Source organism: Acipenser ruthenus, chromosome 10, assembly GCF_902713425.1.
Source record: "Acipenser ruthenus chromosome 10, fAciRut3.2 maternal haplotype, whole genome shotgun sequence".
Lineage (NCBI taxonomy): Eukaryota > Metazoa > Chordata > Actinopteri > Acipenseriformes > Acipenseridae > Acipenser > Acipenser ruthenus.
The window spans coordinates 46,455,373-46,474,221 of NC_081198.1; the positions used below are offsets into that span (position 1 = coordinate 46,455,373).

Below are 18,849 nucleotides of genomic sequence, written 5' to 3' on the forward strand. Positions count from 1 at the left end.
GCAAACAATTGAATTTCCTGCTTATCAGAGAAACCTTGGAGCTCTGGTGATAAAGGCTAAGCTTTATGATGGCCTTTATTCTTATGTTCTTAGTTTTGCTATTGACAGATATTTAGTGTGCTGGAATAATTACTTTGGCAAATGACTGTGTTTTAAAACTCCAGATTATCCTGATCTAAAAATAAACGCAAGGAACTATGAATCATGCCATTAATGTGTAAACCTTTTAGTGAGCCACTAACTCCAGGCTTTCATTTTGCTCATCCAACATTTCGCTCAGAGGAGTCAAGCAAGGACACTGTTAGTCAGGAAAATTGCAACATAAATAGTAAAGTTCATAACGACTTTTGTCTATCCCTGCCCTAATGCACACATAAAAACACACGATACAGTAATACAGATATACAGTTAATACATAACTGCAGTGCCTGCAGTAGGAATGAAGCTCTCACTCATCTGATAATAGCTCTTTAGCATTCTCTAGTGGTTGAGGTGGGTCAATTTGTGGCACATTTTATTCTCTAACATTAAGGTTTTCAGACAATTCATCAATTTGGTTATACTGCCCTTTAATGTTTATATTTAGCCATTGTAGTAAACATTGTAGTGAAATTGTTTGCTTACAAAAAGCAAGCACTGTTTTTAGTTTTTTTAAAACATAATTGGAGGGATTGGAACTGCATGCTGTACTTTCCATTTGAGACATTTAGGAACAGTTACTGGCGGGCGTTTTAGGATCTAGGTTCTAAGTGCTAACAGGCTCAGCAGGTTTAGAGCTGGGTGATTCTGGAGTGTATAACTTTCTTGACATCCCCATTCTTGTGTGTGTGTTGCAGCTGCTGGCGTCGACGAGGCGGGACTATGAGAAGATCCAGGAGGACCTGACGAGGCTGCAGATGGAGAACGAGGCTGCGAAGGACGAGGTGAAGGAGGTGCTGCAAGCCCTGGAGGAGCTGGCTGTCAACTACGACCAGAAATCCCAGGAGGTGGAGGACAGGACCCAGGCCAACGAGCAGCTCGCCGATGAGCTCGCCCAGAAAACAGTGAGCAGCGGCGGGGTGTGATCTGGAACACGCGCGTGCGTGCGTGTGTGTGTGTAGTGGGGGGGGGGGCAGCAAAACTTTTGTATGTGCTCCCTCTGTTTGAAATCCAGAAAAAATCAAGGACTTCCTTGTATGCACATACAATTGACTAAATTAGGGATAAAGAAGTTGTTTCCTATTCTCTCGTCAGTTTAATCTGATTCTCATGGAAACATATTTGTTAACATTTTTGTTGGTTTAGATCCTTCTCATTCTAGAAACATTTCTGGTTATATTTCTATAATTTACACATTCATATCATACCTTCAATGCACCCATTGCTTAAACACTTAGTAACAATATATGAGAACATTCACAAATCAGTGGTTGAGATTGCAGCTACATCAAAGATTCCCCAGGATGAGTTATGGCATCTTCTTGTTTTCTGGCTACTGGTCAGACCAGCATTTTATCTGATATCGGTAATCAGAGTACAGTACACTGAGTTCTTCTTTTTTTATTTGTAGACGTGCCTTTGGGCCGTCCAGCGCGAGCTGAACCAGCTTCAAGAACTGAGCAAGCACCAGAAGAAGAGAGCAGCTGAGATCCTTAACCTCCTGCTGAAGGACCTGAATGAGATCGGGGGCATCATCGGCACCAACGACATCAAAGTGGTGAGGCCTGCCGTCTGCTCTCGAAACACAAGAGCTTTCCAGTGTCTGGAACCACAGGCTAATAATTCAGACCTTGCAAACTGGCCTGGCCTGGTACAAGTAGTAGATTAGAAAAGCAGCAACAGCCAAATAAGAGAAATAGTGCCCTCTGCTGGTATTAAGAGACTGTAGTACTCACTTGCAGCTAAAAACTAGTGTTTAAGTTGCTTTGACCATGACAATTTAAATTAGTATGTATTCATGTTTAAATAAATTAAACTGTTTAACAATAGCATTGAAGCACAGAGAGTGATACAGTGTTGTAGTTCTTGCAATACTGGTGTTAGAATATTTCTAGGATGTCTATATGTGGTAATAAGTTACAAAGATTTTAACAAAACTACTAGTTGGATTGCAAATTTCTTAGTGTATGGAAGAAGAAAAGTCCCCCTCTGCAGTGAATGCAGACTAATAAAGTACCTGCTATTCATTGGTATAGAGTAATAATGATCACATTATTCCCTGTGAGTATGGGGCTGGGATGAGGTTAGCAGTCTGATACTTAATAATCCAAACTAATTTCCTTTGTTGCAAAATCCTTGGTAGCACTTAAGTCTAGATAAAGATGAACTGTAGAGCTGAAGATGGATAATGTATTAATGTATTTTAAAAGAATTATGGTGCTGCTGTTGGGAGCCCCTCACTCCGCATGTGTTAAACATTGCGCTTTTATCTTGGAGATTAGTACAAACCACAATTATCTCAGCCAGTCAAACTGTCATTATCACACCTTCATGCCTAAAACAGTTTTCTGGTTCATTGAGGGAATAATTACCTGCCTGCTAACTGACCTTGCCAGTGCACTCTCAGGTATTCCTGGGTGCCAGGCCAGGAGTGAGTCATTGTGAGGTCTCTCCTGGCATTTAGATGACCGAGGTGAACGGTGTCATTGAGGAGGAGTTCACCATGGCTCGTCTCTACATCAGCAAGATGAAGTCGGAGGTGAAGTCGCTAGTTAACCGCAGCAAGCAGCTGGAGACCTCGCAGATCGACACCACCCGGAAGATGCAGGTCAACGAGAAGGAACTGGCTTCCTGTCAGCTCCTCATCTCGCAGGTGAGGCCAGCAGTACAGCCAGCAGGAACGCCAAGGGGAAGGTTTTCACCCCCTCTAGTGGCTGAGGAGGGGTACTGTGTGATATACCAGCATTAGTCTGCTCAGAGAACCAGATGAATGCCTGTCTGGTTCCCTTAATATCTACAAAATGGGAAGCGCTGATTTCACTGGGAAACTGGCTACCGGTAGATTTGTGGTAGCGAGTGTGGTACTTAAAATGTTCACTTAGGTGGGACAGCTGCATTGAAACCACTTTAGCTGCTGTGCTGTTAATCTGATTTTTGTATTGGTTTACTCATGACAGCACCAAGCTAAAATCAAGTCCCTGACAGATTACATGCAGAATGTGGAGCAGAAGAAGAGACAGCTTGAGGAGTCGCAGGACGCGCTCACAGAGGAGCTGGCCAAACTCAATGCCCAAGGTAACAAAGGGGATCTGAGGGGATGTTGGCTGTTTGCATGTGGGTTAATAAACTAGGCTTTCACTCTGGAGCCCTGAATAAGGTTTTGGTCACATGTTAAATGATTGTTATAAACAATTATCACTGGTGACCTTAGATCAGATAGGCATGGAGAATGAACTGCTCCTTCACCCCCTAAGAAGGTTGTCCCTGTTGGGGCAGGTCTAAAGTGTGCTCTTGAAACAATGTGCTTTTGCTTATGTCCTTTCTCTGAAGATAAAGAAGACGCTTTGGTTGGATTTCCAAAGATGTCATAGTATTTAATTTAGTGGCATTAGAAATATAAATATAAAGCTATAAAGGGGTTCAAAGCTGAGATTATTGTTTTATTTTAGCAGATGCAATGCATGAAGTGTCAGTTATGGACAAAGAGAAGGAACACATGACCTTGCTCCAGGATGCTGTAGAGATGAAGGTAATATGAAACTAAAAGGAAATCACTGAAAACAGAGATACTTACGTAATAGCAGTAACAAACATAATCCTAGCGCTTCTGTTTTAAATAATTAAATGAAAAAGCTTTCTATGACCATTAATAAAATGTACACTTTGAGTTACATCAACCCCTCAGAGTTAAAACATTAGTAACACTTAGCAGTGATGTACAGTCACCTCATTACCTTATTAATTCCATGGCAGAGAGGCTGAAAGTGTTGTCTACTGTAATTCCTGAATATATTTCACTGCAGTTAGCTGGGTGGTGTCTTGTTTGACCCACTTCAGAGCTGACCTCTCACTCTACTCCTCTTCAGGAGACCCTGGAGAAACAGATGGAGAGTCACAGAGAGATCCACCAGAAGCAGCTGTCCAGACTGCGAGATGAGATCGAGGACAAACAGAAAATGATCGATGAGCTCAAAGAGTAAGAAAGGGGATCTGCTTTACGGAAATGACTACCAGTTGAAAGTCAGGCCCCATTTAGTCCAGATACTGAGTAACAAAACTGTCATAACTCGTGTGCACAGCTTATGTTTTGTTCTACAGAAAATATCCCAGTTTTCATTTTTTATGAGTGTATGTTATTCATTTGGTATGTATAAATGAATCAAAATACATGTTGAACTGTTGTATCAAACAAAATGTCTATTTTACTTTGTTTTTTTTATTCCAGCTTGAATCAGAAACTGCAGCTGGAGCATAAAAAACTCATCTCCGATTATGATAAACTGAAGACTGAAGAGCAGGAGAAGGATATGAAGCTGCAGAAACTCATGTTCGTGTTTACAGATGCATTATTTTTTCTCAATTCAATCACCTTAGTTCAATCACCAGATCAGCAGCTGCTAGAATAGAAATGTTTTATTATGACAAGCTTATGGGAAGAAAATCTGCACAATCTTTGTGTTTCCCATGTTTAAGGATACTGCACAGTCCTGTAAGTGATAGTGAGGTGAAAACACAACTTTTATCACATTATAGCTGTTTTTTCTTTCAGTATCCTTAATGACAAAAGGGAGCTAGCGAAGCAGGACCTCAAAGGCCTAGAAGAGACTGTGGTAAGAAGGACACAAAATCCTAATAGTCTGGAGTTCTTAAGATCACAGCTGTCTGGACAGAGATTAGCTTTGACATGAACTGGACAAGAGGAAAGGGCTTTCAGATTGAGGTTGGGATTTTAACCAGACCCATAATAGCAAGTTGGCAATCTTTAAATGTTCAGTCTGTTAATGCAATTGTCTCAAACATGAAGCTTGCTGAGAGGTAACCTTTGTTTCTCTATGCCATGAAGCAGCTAATGCTCTGTCTTATTCTGTCAGGCCAAGGAGCTCCAGACACTCCACAACCTCCGTAGACTTTTTGTTCAAGACCTCACGACTCGCGTCAAGAAAGTAAGTCACTATTTTCTTATGGGTTTGATATAGGATGCCAAACTTAGTAGTTATTGGCTAGCCGGCCAGTGGCTTGCACCACTGCGTTGAAGAGATCCCTGCAATATGTAACAATTAAATTTTTTTTTTTTCATCACAAGCTCAACTGTAAATAATTTTTAAAAAATGCTCTCAAAAGAAGACAATTTCTTGTTTTTTATAATTAAAACACACCTCTGTTTTATATGGAATTGTGATGGGGTACACCCCGCCCCTATGTTTATCTCTGTTGTTTTGGTATTATTGTTATTGTTTAATGTATTTGTATTGTTATTTTAGTTAACTATAGTTGATAGGAACGATGTTTGCTTCTCGTCTCTACCAAAATACATCCTTTGAGAATACATGGTCGGCAGCTAATAATTTATTGACAAATTGGCAACCATGCTTATTAGAAAACCTGTGCAGAATGTGGTCGAGGGATAAACAAGCTAATTGATAACCAGTTAATCCCTCGACCACGATATAAACCAGCAGCTTTTGTTGACCAGAGTTGTTGTTCGGTGTTAGGAGGAACGAGAGACAGAGTGAAAGATCGCTGACAGAGAGAGAATCTAAAAGACAATTGCTACGCACGATACTTGTTTTGTTCTGTGAGTGTGTTTGTTTGTTTGGCCCTCATGCCATTTTGTTTTGTGTGTAGTGTTTTGTTTTTGTTTAAATCTTGTATTTGTTTGTTTAATAAATAAGAGCACATTTGCATCTCACCCTGCAGTACTTGTGTTGCCTGTATTTCCAGGAATACTGTTTGTTCATAATTTCAGTGTCGAGATCCAGACTGTTCAGATCATTGTTGGCAGTCAAGCCCCCACAACGTATTGCTTGTTCACAATGAGGCTTAATAGTTATTGGCTAGCTGGGCACTAAAATAAAACTACTAGAGTTTTATAAAATACATATCCAGAAACAGTGTCTCAGTATGTGCTGAGGAACTTTTAAAGGAAGAGAGTCGGATATACTAATACCATAGAGTGCATCAATTTAGTCGACTTTAGTTTTCTTTTTTTGCACCTCTGCTTTCAAGTTCATACTTCTCTTCTCAGAGCACTGAACTGGACTGTGATGATGGAGGGGGGAGCGCCGCACAGAAACAGAAAATCTCCTTTCTTGAGAACAACCTGGAGCAGCTTACAAAAGTTCACAAACAGGTAGGTGTTGCTCAACGTGCCCGTACAAGGGGAACGTTTTGATTCTAAGTACCTGTGGGTAGTTTTATTCAACATAAGGTTATAATAATTATGCTAACTATACCATGCGGCATAAACATGTGATAAGGTCAATCAAAATGGTTAAGCTCTAACCTAGAATCAGTATGGTGTTTGCTAAATGCTTTTTTAATACGGCAATGGCAGGAAAGCCAAGCCAAGTGAATTAAAGGGTGATAAATCAGTTAACTAAAGCTTTGTTGATAAATAGGATAAACGATTTGTGTGAAACTAGAAGATTTATTTGGATTTATTTAGATTTTGACTATGTAGATATTGAAAAAGTGATCAGTTCTAGTTGTTTTGGTAACTGTTGTGTAATCAATGGAATGGATTAAGAGCTAAATTACGCAGCCACCATAGCAAACACTAAAAAAGACTCACTTAGGTATACATTTACAAGGGGTTTAGCAAAATACTTGCATAAAACTATGGGACCTCTTTAGGCTAGTAGTTATAACTAGAAGAGACAGTAACCATGCATATTGCATTTTGCTATCTTTTTTGGTATCGTGTATGCCAATGTTTTAGAAAGGTGTGTATCTGTGCTTCAGCACAACAAGCAAAGGCATCAATTTCCACTTCACTCAAGAGCTAAATCTCTTCTGGGAGGATTGTTTGCATTTCATGAACTCCCTTAGATATTGAAAATCTGTCTTCACAGATAAGCTTGCTTTCCTGTGGCGCGGACCTTTTTTTATTTATTTTTTGTTTGTTTGTTGTTTTGTCACAGCTGGTACGTGACAATGCAGATCTGCGTTGTGAGCTTCCTAAACTGGAAAAACGTCTCCGAGCTACAGCTGAGAGAGTCAAGGCCCTTGAGAGTGCACTGAAGGAGGCCAAAGAAAACACCATGAAGGACCGCAAGCGCTACCAGCAGGAGGTGGACCGGATCAAGGAAGCCGTGAGAGCCAAGAACATGGCCAGGCGAGGGCACTCCGCTCAGATCGGTAAGACTAGCCAGCACAGCTGCTAGCGCCCTCTATTGACTCCTACAGGTACTACAGTTTCTAGATAGGTTCCCCAATAAGAAACAAGCACCTCTGTGAACAGCTGTGTGGAGGACAGGCTTGTGTGTAAGTTTGTGGATCAACAAGCTTCCTGATGCATCCTGCCTCCTTTGGGTGCAAGTTGCTGTGTTTTCTCCAGTACATTCATATTTGCAAGAGCAATAGCAATCCTAGGGCACAGACAAGTAAATTGACTGACTTTTACATTTTGTACTCTAAATACCTAAAGCATGGATGCAAAACTTGAGTACAATGCTTAAGCCAATACACAGATTTCCATTTTCACATAACACAGAATAATGGACCCCTCCAAACCAGGTCCCGTAATGACGCCTCTACACTGCATCTTGAAATTCTAAGAAATTCTTAATGAAGAAGAAACTCTTTTTATCTGGTGATGGTTCAGTCTTGGAAAAACCCAAGGAGTTGTAACATGTTTAGCTTTTACTGAGGACAGCCAGAAAGATTAACCTGACAGATCTACTGCTGGTGCTGGTCAGTACACACTATATTTTCCTACAGTGTTGAATTTAACAATGGCTGTTTTCCTTCTATCCTGTAGCCAAGCCTATTCGTCCTGGGCATTGCCCAGCATCCTCACCAACAGCTGCCCACACCGTCCGTGGTGGCGGAGGAGGATCGTCGATCTCCAGTTATCACCACAACATGAAGTAGAGGATGAATGGTTAGTACAACTCATCTTGCTCTGGGGGAAGGGGGTGGGGGGGGGGTATAGATGTGTCAGTCTGCCTCTTGAGTGCAACATATTCCTGGCCTATTCTCCATTACACTCCATAGCAGAGAACATGTAATTGTATCTGTTATATGGGACAAAGCCCCACCTATACAAAGTGACTGAAGATGCTGGGCGATCTGTCTTCTCTCTCACCACTGCTATTGTAAGATCAAACAAGCATTCTATTTAAAGGTTTGGTGAACATTCCTTGCTCAAAGGAGATTCAGTAGGACTGATGATGTGAAGAAGTGGAGGTTAAGCGGGATCCACACCATCCCTTTGTGATCTTTCACAAGGGACCCTTGACTGGATTACATTGTACAAACAAGTCAGCATTCCCTGTAAACCTGAAAAAGAGCATTCGATTTGTACCCAGATGGGAGACCTGGAACCAAGTCTAATACAAACTGAGTACAAAACCACATTTCTAAAAATGAAATAAGTAAATAATAATGTATTAGACCCCTTTTCCGCCTTGCTTTGTGTGTGATTTCTCACAGAAGTGATCAGTTCTCAGTATCAAGTGACCGGATTGTATTTATTCACTGCCTGTCTGGCTGGCCCTTGGAAACTCTCTGGCCTGATGGTGGCCGGCCTGTTTGCTAATGAGGAGCAGCTTTTAGAGCCATATATATATATATATATATATATATATATATATATATATATATATATATATGGCTCTCCCAGACGCACACAGCAATCATCCAGGGTGCAATAACCTCCCACTGCTTATAAGGCTTGTATGTGTGTCTGACTGAACAGGAATTACAGCTGAGGGTCTGAACATGGGTAAAGTACAGATTAGAACAGCCCACCCCCTGTGATTGATTTGGGTGTTAAGTGAGTATAGGTACATTCTTAAGCTCTTATTGGGGGATCAGTGTGTTCACCAGCAGCTATGTACAGTAGTAGTCCAGTATGATTCTGTACTTTGTTCAGAAGGAAAATGCAGTAGGATGTGCATTGTTCTTGTAAGATTCTAGGCATGTAATTCCATTAATTACCACCAGTGGGCAGAATGTCTCTCTACTAAATCACCCAAAACTGCAAAGTTGATATAAAGGGGTCAGGCAAGCAAAGTTGATATTTATAGAAACAGTGAGAGGTTGCAAAAAAGAATCAATTTTATAAAGATGCTATATTTAAATATTTAAAACATGTTGGCTACTGCACTCGGTGAGATAATAAACTAGCAGCATACGACTGGGCTTTTGAATTCACTTGTATGTGTATATGATTAACCTTAATTTTGCTTTCTTGTTTTTACTAAGTCTTGTGAAGGTGATATGTTAACACAGATACATTTTACTTGCTGCATGTAATTTCATCATAGCAATGTTATTCATCATTAATTAATATGTGCAGAAGTTTAATCCAGCTGGCCATGCCTTGAGAATGTACACTGAGAAAGTAAGTAAACATCCCCTAGTCTTTAATGTAAGCACATTTATGTGGCCACATGATGTGTCATATAATACATTAGATGTGCTACAGTGGCCCAAATCACCACAATCTTCAACACTGGACAAGACACAGCTGTCTCTACTTGAACAATGAGCCACTAGCTAGGACTTATTAGTGGAATCCAACAATAAAGGTGCTGCTTTCTTGCTCTTTCACCTGGGCCTTCAGCAACTTTCTAAAAAGCTAAACATGAATGCATTGATACTATCAGTATTGTAAACATCTTCCTAATCTAACAAAGTTCAGGTCTTATCCCAACAGTGGTAACTTGCCAGCTCAGCTTCTGGTAGCACTAGGTCTTGGTCAAGCCACTGCAACACATATGTAGAGCTAGTCAAATTTGTATATTTGCTGACCTGAATGTTCTGGAAAGTACTGCAACTACACAGCCTTGTCTTTTGACAATTGTGAAAACTGTTAGAAAGAATTATCATGTCACTATTTGCATTGGGGTGCTATGCATTTCCTGGCTCGTTAATACTTGATGAATATGCCCCTTACTGATGTGTATGTACACTACAAGATTTGAAATGGTGAAATATATGTGGTGGCAAAATGTTTTGGAAGAGGTTTAAGAGCAGGATTGTTGGTAGTTAAAGCTTACTGATGTGCCAGGCGAGCACAGTTTGCTTGTGTGATCAGACTGGATCGTTATGAGAATACATTAGAACTGCAGTAAATGCCATTAGAATGGAATGCCATTTCATACACCAGAGAGGCATTCTTTGTGTTTTCTGCAAGAGCACTGTTTAAAGTTTAAAGTCTGATTTTACTTGTGCCTAAAGTGTATTAAATAGCATTTTACAGCATACAAGCAATGTACTGTAATTACAATAGCTTTTTAGTGGGCTTTTTTAGACCTTAAAAAGATTGTTTAACTTACATTGAATTACTTGTCTCCTCTCCTCTGCAGAGCCCAAAAAGCATGTACAGAACATCTGAACATCAGATCAGTACCCCTACAGGACCTGCTATTCATCTTCCAGAGCTTTCACCTGCAAGCTTTTCAGAAGCTAAGTGTGGACACACTTTCCTTTTCCTTTTCACTGTCTGAAAGAGACAGTATGCTGTATAGGGAAAAGCCTTTAGTTGCTGAAATAGTGCTTTCTCTCCACTGACTGTGTTAACCATGAAACAAGTAATGAAGTAACATCTTTAGGAAGGCTAATGTCTTCTATTGTGAGTCTGTGTATTGTATAATACAGTGTCAATGTATATGCATTTGGGTGGAGGGTGGAATGTGATGTCAGTAACACTGCTATATGATATAGTACTTACTCCAACTGTTGTGTTATATAGGTTTGTGAAAGTAAAAACAAATTCACATAAGCAATCCTAATATAGAATGCTATCCTAATATGAAATTAAATGATTTGTTTGTTAGTATTATCATCTTACCTGTGACCAAATTGGCTTCATCAGATTTAGATCCAGTTAAAACCAGGTAGGCTGGTGAAGTAAATTTGGTCAGGCAATGTATAAACCAAATGGAGTTAAAAGATTTTGTTGCTGCTGTTTAAGGTTTGTAATGCAATTATTTTGTTGTTGCTGCTCCTGCCCATTAACATTAAAACTTTAACAATAAAACTTGATTAAAATAGCACTTCAGGTAAGAGTTTGTATTGAGTGTGTAGAGAAGACATCTCCGTCACCAAAAAGGGTTGTTTGCCTAATGAACTGTACAGGTAAACAACACTTAACCTTGTAACAGTTATCACTAGATCAGATAGTACTGCTGCTGGTAAACAGGCTCAGGTCAAAACAACGGAATCTAATTGTTATTCACTGTGTATTGGTTTTAATAAGGGTGCAATTTCATCTATAAAAAACATATTCATGTCACATTTATTAAGGTCAACACAAAATGTTAAGATATTTTCTAGCACCTAATTTTTTTTGCAATTCATTTTTTAAGTATATTGTTTGCATTATTTTTGTTATTGTATATTTTATTTAATAAAGATGTCATATTTGTTTTTGTATATTTGCATTCCTGCTTTTATTTCCTTTATACCTGCCATCTTCTTTGTGTTTTATTTTATTTTTTTGCTTCCTTCTTTACCATCATTTCCTATCATTTCCTGGTTAAGGTTAGAAACACCTTCACTAATGGATTTCACTATAATAGTGAAAAATTCTAAGAATTTATTTTTATGTTTTCAGTGGAAACAAACACCATTCAGTTAAGGTATGCATTGATTTTGAGAAAGCTTTATTATTGAACACTATGAATGTATTTATGTGTACATCTTTATTTTTTGGGGGCATGATGAAGGCCTAATATTTAATCTTGGTAGTATATCTCATAGGGCGTCTGGTAAGAGTGTGTACCGGGTATTTCAGACGTCTGGAAGCACAGACTGATCCAGCATGCCAGCATACCTGGACTAATCCTTTACACATATGCCTTATGGTGGTTGGACACATTTTGAAAATGTGTTAATGAATTGTAAATAACCTGGGTCCAGAATTCTGAAATATTCTGTACTTTAATGATGTACATGCACAGATTTTTATAGAGATCCATTGAATAATGTCAACTACCTTCATTATGTCATCATTTTGACAACATTTCCCAGTCTCCAGAAGTACCAGGTCTTTGGCTAACTGGAGACGGGGTTCTGCTCTGTCGCAATCTAGTTGCAGAAAGTCAATGGGTTGTGATCTAGCAAGAATTTCCCTCAGAGCTGAGATGCTGATCAGCCAGTCAGTCCATCTAGCACTTAACCGAGGGGGGATTTTTACAGCTCACTTGGCAAATTCCTAAAAAGACGACTTTCCTGGACTGGTTTGCTGCAGAAGAAAACCTCAGCCATAATAATTTCGATTCAGCTGTTGCTGATATCCCTGCTGATTGATTCAAAGAAAGCTTACCTTGCAATGACCTCTCACAGTGTACCACTTCAGCTGTTCATACAGACGTGCTCCTCCAGGCAATTCGCATTTTGAGGGGGGGGGGGGGGTTATGGGTTACAAGCATGCCCTTGGTAAAATACAGGGGATCATAAGGCACACTAAAAGCAGGTGGCCACAAAGCAGGCAAATATTTTACAGCAAAGTGAACTGCCACAATTCTACGTAGAAAAGACAACTTCCAAGATTTTTTTTTTTTTTTTTTTAGCATTTTAAAATGTTTGGGTAAATATTTAAACACTGGGTATGTTGTTGTTGAAATTAATTTTTTTACAAATATCATATCTTTGCTATTGCATTTCATTGTCCCAGTACTGCTATGTTAGTCCAGATGTTGGTATTGTCTCATAACCTATATACTTCATTTCATGTTTTAAATGTTATTTTATGTATAAGAAAACAATCCAAGTTAACATTGCATACTCCAGCTGCAGTGCATCCCAGCCAGCATGACTTACGTCAGTGTTTGAAGTGGGGACTTCACCATCTGAACCCATGTCTTGTAATGCAGCTTTAGTGTGTTATGCATGTGGGGTATGAAGAAATCTGCAGCTTTCATGAATATCTGAACCACATCCAATGCTTTTTCATGAAATGAGCGCCACTGTCCCTCTATAAGATCAAAAATAAGAAAGAGCAAAAACAAAAAGCCTGCCTACTGTCTGTTCTAGGGGCTGTTTAGAAACTGTAGGATATTAAAATCAATGTGTAGTAACATATGTGTCTGTAAGATATGTACCTGTGTATTGCAGATATGTCATCACCATGTATCTGTAGAATAAATTTTAAGGAGGACAAAAAAGGCCTGTTAAAAATGTTATTTTGATGTACAAAAAAGCATTGCTAGGGAAATGATGCTGTAAGTTATAGCTTCACATCTTAACTATGTAATAGAAATACAAAACAATGGATGGCTCTTAATCCTAATTATAACCATGCTGTTCAGTAAACTGTTTGACTGGTGACTGCATGGTGTATAATTTCTTTTAAAATGTCAGAGTGCTAAATAAAATTTAAAATAAACTTTATAGCACTGTTTTCCTTCTGGTGTGATAACACAGGGGGCATGATAAGAGATTCATTTCTGCTTCAGTAAATAATGAGATTAGTTGTAGTTGTAGTATAGTTGTAGTTGTAGTATATTATTAGTTTATTACAGCACTTTTAAAGTCAGTCTAACTGGGATGAATTAAAACAAAAGTAGTAGTATAATGTACTGGGTTCTGCCTTACTATATTTCTGTAAATGGTACTTATTTAACATTCATAAACCCCACAGAATGCTTGACTTCAAAGGGAACTGATTTAATGATCCAGTCTTTACCAGGATGCATATATATATATATATATATATATATATATATATATATATATATATATATATATATATATATATATATATATATATATATAAATTGTACATTATTCCCTCCTGGTTCTAATCTAGACAGTACTGTTTCATGCCCTTAGCAATGTATCATTTTAATAATACAAGTCTTATAGCTAGCTATGAGTATGTACAACGTGAAGGCAGCTAGCAGCTGCGTCTGGATTGAGAGACATAAACATGACCGTATAACAGTATACAAATGATACAGTGTATTGTCTGCTGTTACTGTGTGTCTTGAAAACGTTCCGACTGTTCCAGTCTTGACTTTGCTGCGCTTCATCAACCCATATATGGTGTCATTCTATTGAGCATGACGCAGAAGCATTACTATTATGTTGTTCATTAAGGCTCCGGGGTATTAGTGAGAGTGATTGTGGATAGAGTTCATAAAGTTGACCATTTTATCACGTCGGGTGTTTTGTTGAGAAACGGTTGGCATCTATCTACAATATTCTTCGTACAAGAAAGATCGATGCGTCACAGATCATGTTATATAAACACATGGCATCCGATGCAGATTAGCATAGAAAACAAACACAATTTACCGTTGAAGTTTTAATCGATAAAACCGTTGGGAATAAATGTGGTGCAGATGGTTGAATTGTTTGCTCACAGTAAAATATTAGTTTTGTATAAGTTATTTTTTGTTGTTGTTCTTTTCGTTACATTCTAACACTTTCTGATCCGTTTCATTCTATGACTGCAAATGAAACGTCTCCTCATTTTAGGAAGCCTACACCTGCCACTTCACCACGCCCACACTCAGTGTCAGATTCCGCCCTTTGTGGAGTCTGGTTTGAAGCGCCTTGGCTGCTTGTATTAGGGAGGGAGAGAAAAAGTTGTGGAAGCATTTACTAAGTTTAGTTTTTGTGGAGTTTGTTGTCGTTTGCAGCTGAGACGCCTGGAGATCTTTGTTACATGACTGATTAAGCATTTGAAGAATTTATCTGGATTAAAAGAAGGTAAGAATTACACAACATTTCATTGCATATAAGGTTTTAAAAATATCCTACCACTTATTTCTACATTAAGCAGGTTGTTGCAAAACAACTGATTTTAATCTTGTTCAGTAAAAATAACTGTGGTATGTAGTTGTTTGAGTTCTAGTGGTAATGCTTTGTAGTTTTTGTTTTATTTAATTCTTTAACTTTGCATGTTTTATATATAGAGACTTGGTCTGATTTAGCTAGGTGAGTTTACTCTGTTTAAGAACATGCACTTACTTTTTAGGGTAAGTAAATGAAGCAGTCGTTTAAGTGCATCTCACCCTGACATACTTTAAAAAGCTGACTTACAGGGCAAGGTCCACTTAAGGGTACAAAGCAGAGACTTGCCTTTGCATCTACATGTGACATTATTGGCATTTTCTGCTCCCACTGCTAAGCTTGCCTGTGTGAAAGGTGGTTTTGCACTAGCTTTGATGAAACAACAGTTCCCTGTTGTTGACCTACCCTTGTGTGTAAGACTACACTTACTGAAGAGATTCTTGTCACTTATAGGAGACTTTAACCACTGAATTAAAAAGTCAGTCCAAGTGGCTGTTGGTAGAATAGATGCCTTTGAAATGAGTATGATTATAATAGCAGGCTTCTGAGGTAAGTAACTCCTACTTCATTAGAGAATCAGTCACTATAACAAGTGATTTAATGAATGGGTCCCAAAGCAAACAGCATTCACTGAAAAGTGGATCTCTTATTACTGTATGCTCTCAAACACCAATCACAAGTAATCCACCTAATATTTTAAAGAACAATGTTTTGGATCTTATCCTCTGCCCATGGTGAAAATATTATCTTTATAGGAGAAAACATACATAATCCTGGACTGGACTGAAAGATACAAGGAATTTCCAACAATCAAGTGAACAAACAATATAATTATTCAGTTTCCGTATGTCATTAGAATGAACCTGTAGCAGAACCAATTTCATCAGTGGTTGAGGGATCTTTTTTGACCCCAAGGCTGTTAAGAGCCAACCGTCTCATGTTCTCCTGTTGGTAACTCCGCAGTCTGTACCTTTATTTTGACAGAAGGTGCCTGACAGATACCCTTGTTTTCAGGTATTTTATCAGTGAACCTTGAGTAGCAGTGCCACAAGGAACTGGGATACCAGGTACCCTAACAGCCATTTTTGTGATCAGTCAAGACTATGGCTTACCTGTGTTATCAGTCAGTCAGCATGATCGCTGCAATATATTGTTCAACCTGGAGACATACGGATAGAGTCATATTTAAAGAGCAGATTTCCAGATAGCTGGGATGAATTGCATGAAAAATAATGAACATTACCCTGTATTGTTAACTAATTTTAAATTATTTTTCTGGCAGAGTATCTTTTGAATCAATGAACGGATTTTTATTATTTATATTATTTGACCAAGTTATAATAAATATATTTGATTTCAATACAATGATAACAGACCAGACATTATGCATTAAGCAGACATTACATATTATGCATTAAGGGTTTATTTAATTGACCTGGTCCATTTGTCCATAATAAAACATAGGACATTTACTGGTACATTATTTTCAAATATCTTGCATACTTTTACAAGAAATAATATACTACAGTATCTGCTGGCTTTCAATATAATTCTGCTCCAGAGCTGTCTCTGATCTTAATGTGTATTGGTGTACAGACATTTACTGCCATGTGACTTTTCTACCAGTACAAACTTAAAAGGAGTGCATGGCTGTGACTGTGTCACTGTTACATTTATTAAGGAGAATCAGAAAACCCTGCACTGTAGTTATCCCCAGATTGTATCCAGCCCATTTCAAATGCCCCATGGACAGACAGTACTTGTATCCAAAGTGAACATGTTAGGTTGATGAAGTAGTGGGTAATCTTGGGTGTTTGCGTTACTGAAGTGCAATTCATTGAATCCCCAAAATATCAAGGTGTAACCAGAAATCTAATAGAATCAAATAAAGTTACATCGCTAACTGTAGTTTTTTTCATGTGACCGCGAAAAAATGTGTCTTTATTTAGACAGTGCAACAATAGCAACAAGGTTTTAGTTTAGCGCTGATTCATTCTTAGGAAAGCTACCAGGTGTGACATATCAGATTTACAAAGCCTGAATGGACCCAGCAACAAATATTTATACTGGTTGCCTGCTTGATAAACTAGTCATGGCTTAAACATACATTATTCATCTGATAGGAAAATGTATTAAATGCACAGGAAGATAACAAATAAATATGTATATATCTTTTGTGATATGACCCAGTAAGCACATTTCAGTCTGTTTTGAGCAAACACTACTGTACTGTACCTAAGTGCTCTTTATCCTGAATACATTTACAGTGCTGCATGAACTTTGAATAATTGCTTAGAGGCAAGTAGAAACGGGCCCTTTATGAACAACGTCATTTAGGATTTACACTCCGCCTATCCAGTAGTTAAAGTCCAGGGCTTGTAACCAGAAGGTCACTGGTTCAAATCCCACCTGCCACTGACTGACTCACTGTGTGACCCTGAGCAAGTCACTTAACCTCCTTGTGTTCCATCTTGCGGATGAGATGTTAAATCAATGTCCTGTTGTAAGTGACTCTGCATATAATGCACATTTCACAGCGTACCCCTGTAAAGCACTTTGTGATGGTGTTCCACTATGAAAGGCACTATATAAAAAATAAAGAAGAAAGATATGAGATGAAGTAAGACCTATTCTATATTCTATCTACTTTTAGGAACTGAATCCTCATTATAAAGGCTCTGTGAACTGTTAGAAATAACTGGCTCTACGTAAAACCTGATCTACATAATTACAATTACTTTATGTTGACAGAGACAAATAACTTTTTTATTCCATCACACAATGATGTGTGAATGTTTAACTAAAGAGTGTTCAGAAGCATAAGCATAGCTGTCTAGCTGTCACGTCTAACTGTCAGTGGAATCCCTGCTTATTTTGTGTCACATGGACACCAGGAGATGATGGGACATGCCCCAGGATGATAGAGGCTCATTCAAAACTGATAACCAGGACATTCTGTTGCTGGAATAGCCACATTTTAATCTGAGTTGTACAATAGGCAAGGGTCACTGTGGCGGAGTGTCCCGCCCCTATTTATTATTATTTGTATTTTTGTTTGCGGCGCGGGTAAAAGCGCCGCGTCTTTTATTATTATTTAAAAACCCCGTGAGGATGCATGGCTGATCAGCTACTGATTATTTAAATAGCTGACAGTCATGCATCCTTACCAAACGCGTGCAGACTCTGGCCGAGGGATAATAAGATAATTAACAACTAGTTAATCCCTCGGCCAGAGTATATAAACCTGCAGCTCTCTGCACTTGATGTTGGGGTGTTGGAGTAGAGAGTACGGGGAGCGGAGAGAAGGAATAACATTTAAAAAACAATTGCTAATACGTGCTGGATTATCCAGCACGGCACTTACTTGTTTGTTTATTTATTCGTTTGGCCCTCGTGCCCTTTTGTTTGTATTTTGTTTAAATCTTTTGTTTGTTTATTATTAAATACGCTGAGTGCTTTTGCACTCGGTTTCACCCGCCCATCCACTGTTTTGGAGTCAGTTACTTCCTGGTCCGTGACGTCATCCACCACACCACTGCGAGCCAGACTGCCACAGTCACTCTCCTTTGTTCTGAGGCGAGGGGTTGCCTGGAGGGAAGTGGGTGTAGACTGTCAATCTTAAAGTCACCTGTATCTTTGGTCAATCAATATTATCTTGAATCCGTACAACTTGCTGACTGAATGGGTGATGTGATGTTGAGAGGTCAACTGAGCTTTCCTGTGTTACACCTCAGAAAACGACTGATCACCAGAAGCCCCAGCCTCCTCTGGATGCTTGGATAGAAAGATAATAATTCAAGCACGTTTGAAACACTCAGCTCTATTCACAAAGCTCTAACTCCAGAAAAAAACAAAACTTTAAATACCCACTGCCACATTTTGTTTTTATGATTTATTATGTTTAGTAAAAGGCGAATAGGCAAATATGCAATGACTATACAGTGCTCTGCAATAAAATATTTC

At 38.7% G+C, this 18,849-nt stretch overlaps 2 protein-coding genes across 5 annotated transcripts in view; both read left to right on the forward strand.

Annotated features, from left to right (window-relative positions):
- Nucleotides 1–11,520, forward strand: part of LOC117412040 (kinesin heavy chain) — a 36,768-nt gene extending 25,248 nt beyond the window's left edge. Inside the window, exons 14-26 of one of the 2 annotated variants that reach the window (XM_034019998.3) lie at nucleotides 837–1,043; nucleotides 1,550–1,696; nucleotides 2,603–2,791; nucleotides 3,096–3,213; nucleotides 3,591–3,667; nucleotides 4,005–4,114; nucleotides 4,364–4,465; nucleotides 4,688–4,748; nucleotides 5,010–5,081; nucleotides 6,164–6,268; nucleotides 7,059–7,275; nucleotides 7,898–8,020; nucleotides 10,452–11,520. In XM_034019998.3, coding sequence (XP_033875889.1) covers nucleotides 837–1,043; nucleotides 1,550–1,696; nucleotides 2,603–2,791; nucleotides 3,096–3,213; nucleotides 3,591–3,667; nucleotides 4,005–4,114; nucleotides 4,364–4,465; nucleotides 4,688–4,748; nucleotides 5,010–5,081; nucleotides 6,164–6,268; nucleotides 7,059–7,275; nucleotides 7,898–8,010 — 1,518 coding nt within the window. In that variant the 3' untranslated portion in view covers nucleotides 8,011–8,020; nucleotides 10,452–11,520. Of the gene's footprint in view, nucleotides 1–836; nucleotides 1,044–1,549; nucleotides 1,697–2,602; nucleotides 2,792–3,095; nucleotides 3,214–3,587; nucleotides 3,668–4,004; nucleotides 4,115–4,363; nucleotides 4,466–4,687; nucleotides 4,749–5,009; nucleotides 5,082–6,163; nucleotides 6,269–7,058; nucleotides 7,276–7,897; nucleotides 8,021–10,451 lie in introns of both variants that reach the window. The other variant, XM_034019987.3, reaches the window with a different exon arrangement.
- A 3,020-nt stretch (nucleotides 11,521–14,540) lies between these two features.
- Nucleotides 14,541–18,849, forward strand: part of LOC117400278 (ly6/PLAUR domain-containing protein 6B-like) — a 30,299-nt gene continuing 25,990 nt past the window's right edge. For 2 of the 3 annotated variants that reach the window (XM_034000015.3, XM_034000034.3), the window contains exon 1: nucleotides 14,545–14,802. The gene's annotated coding sequence lies outside the window, so the exon portion shown is untranslated. Of the gene's footprint in view, nucleotides 14,803–18,849 lie in introns of all 3 variants that reach the window. The other variant, XM_059032378.1, reaches the window with a different exon arrangement.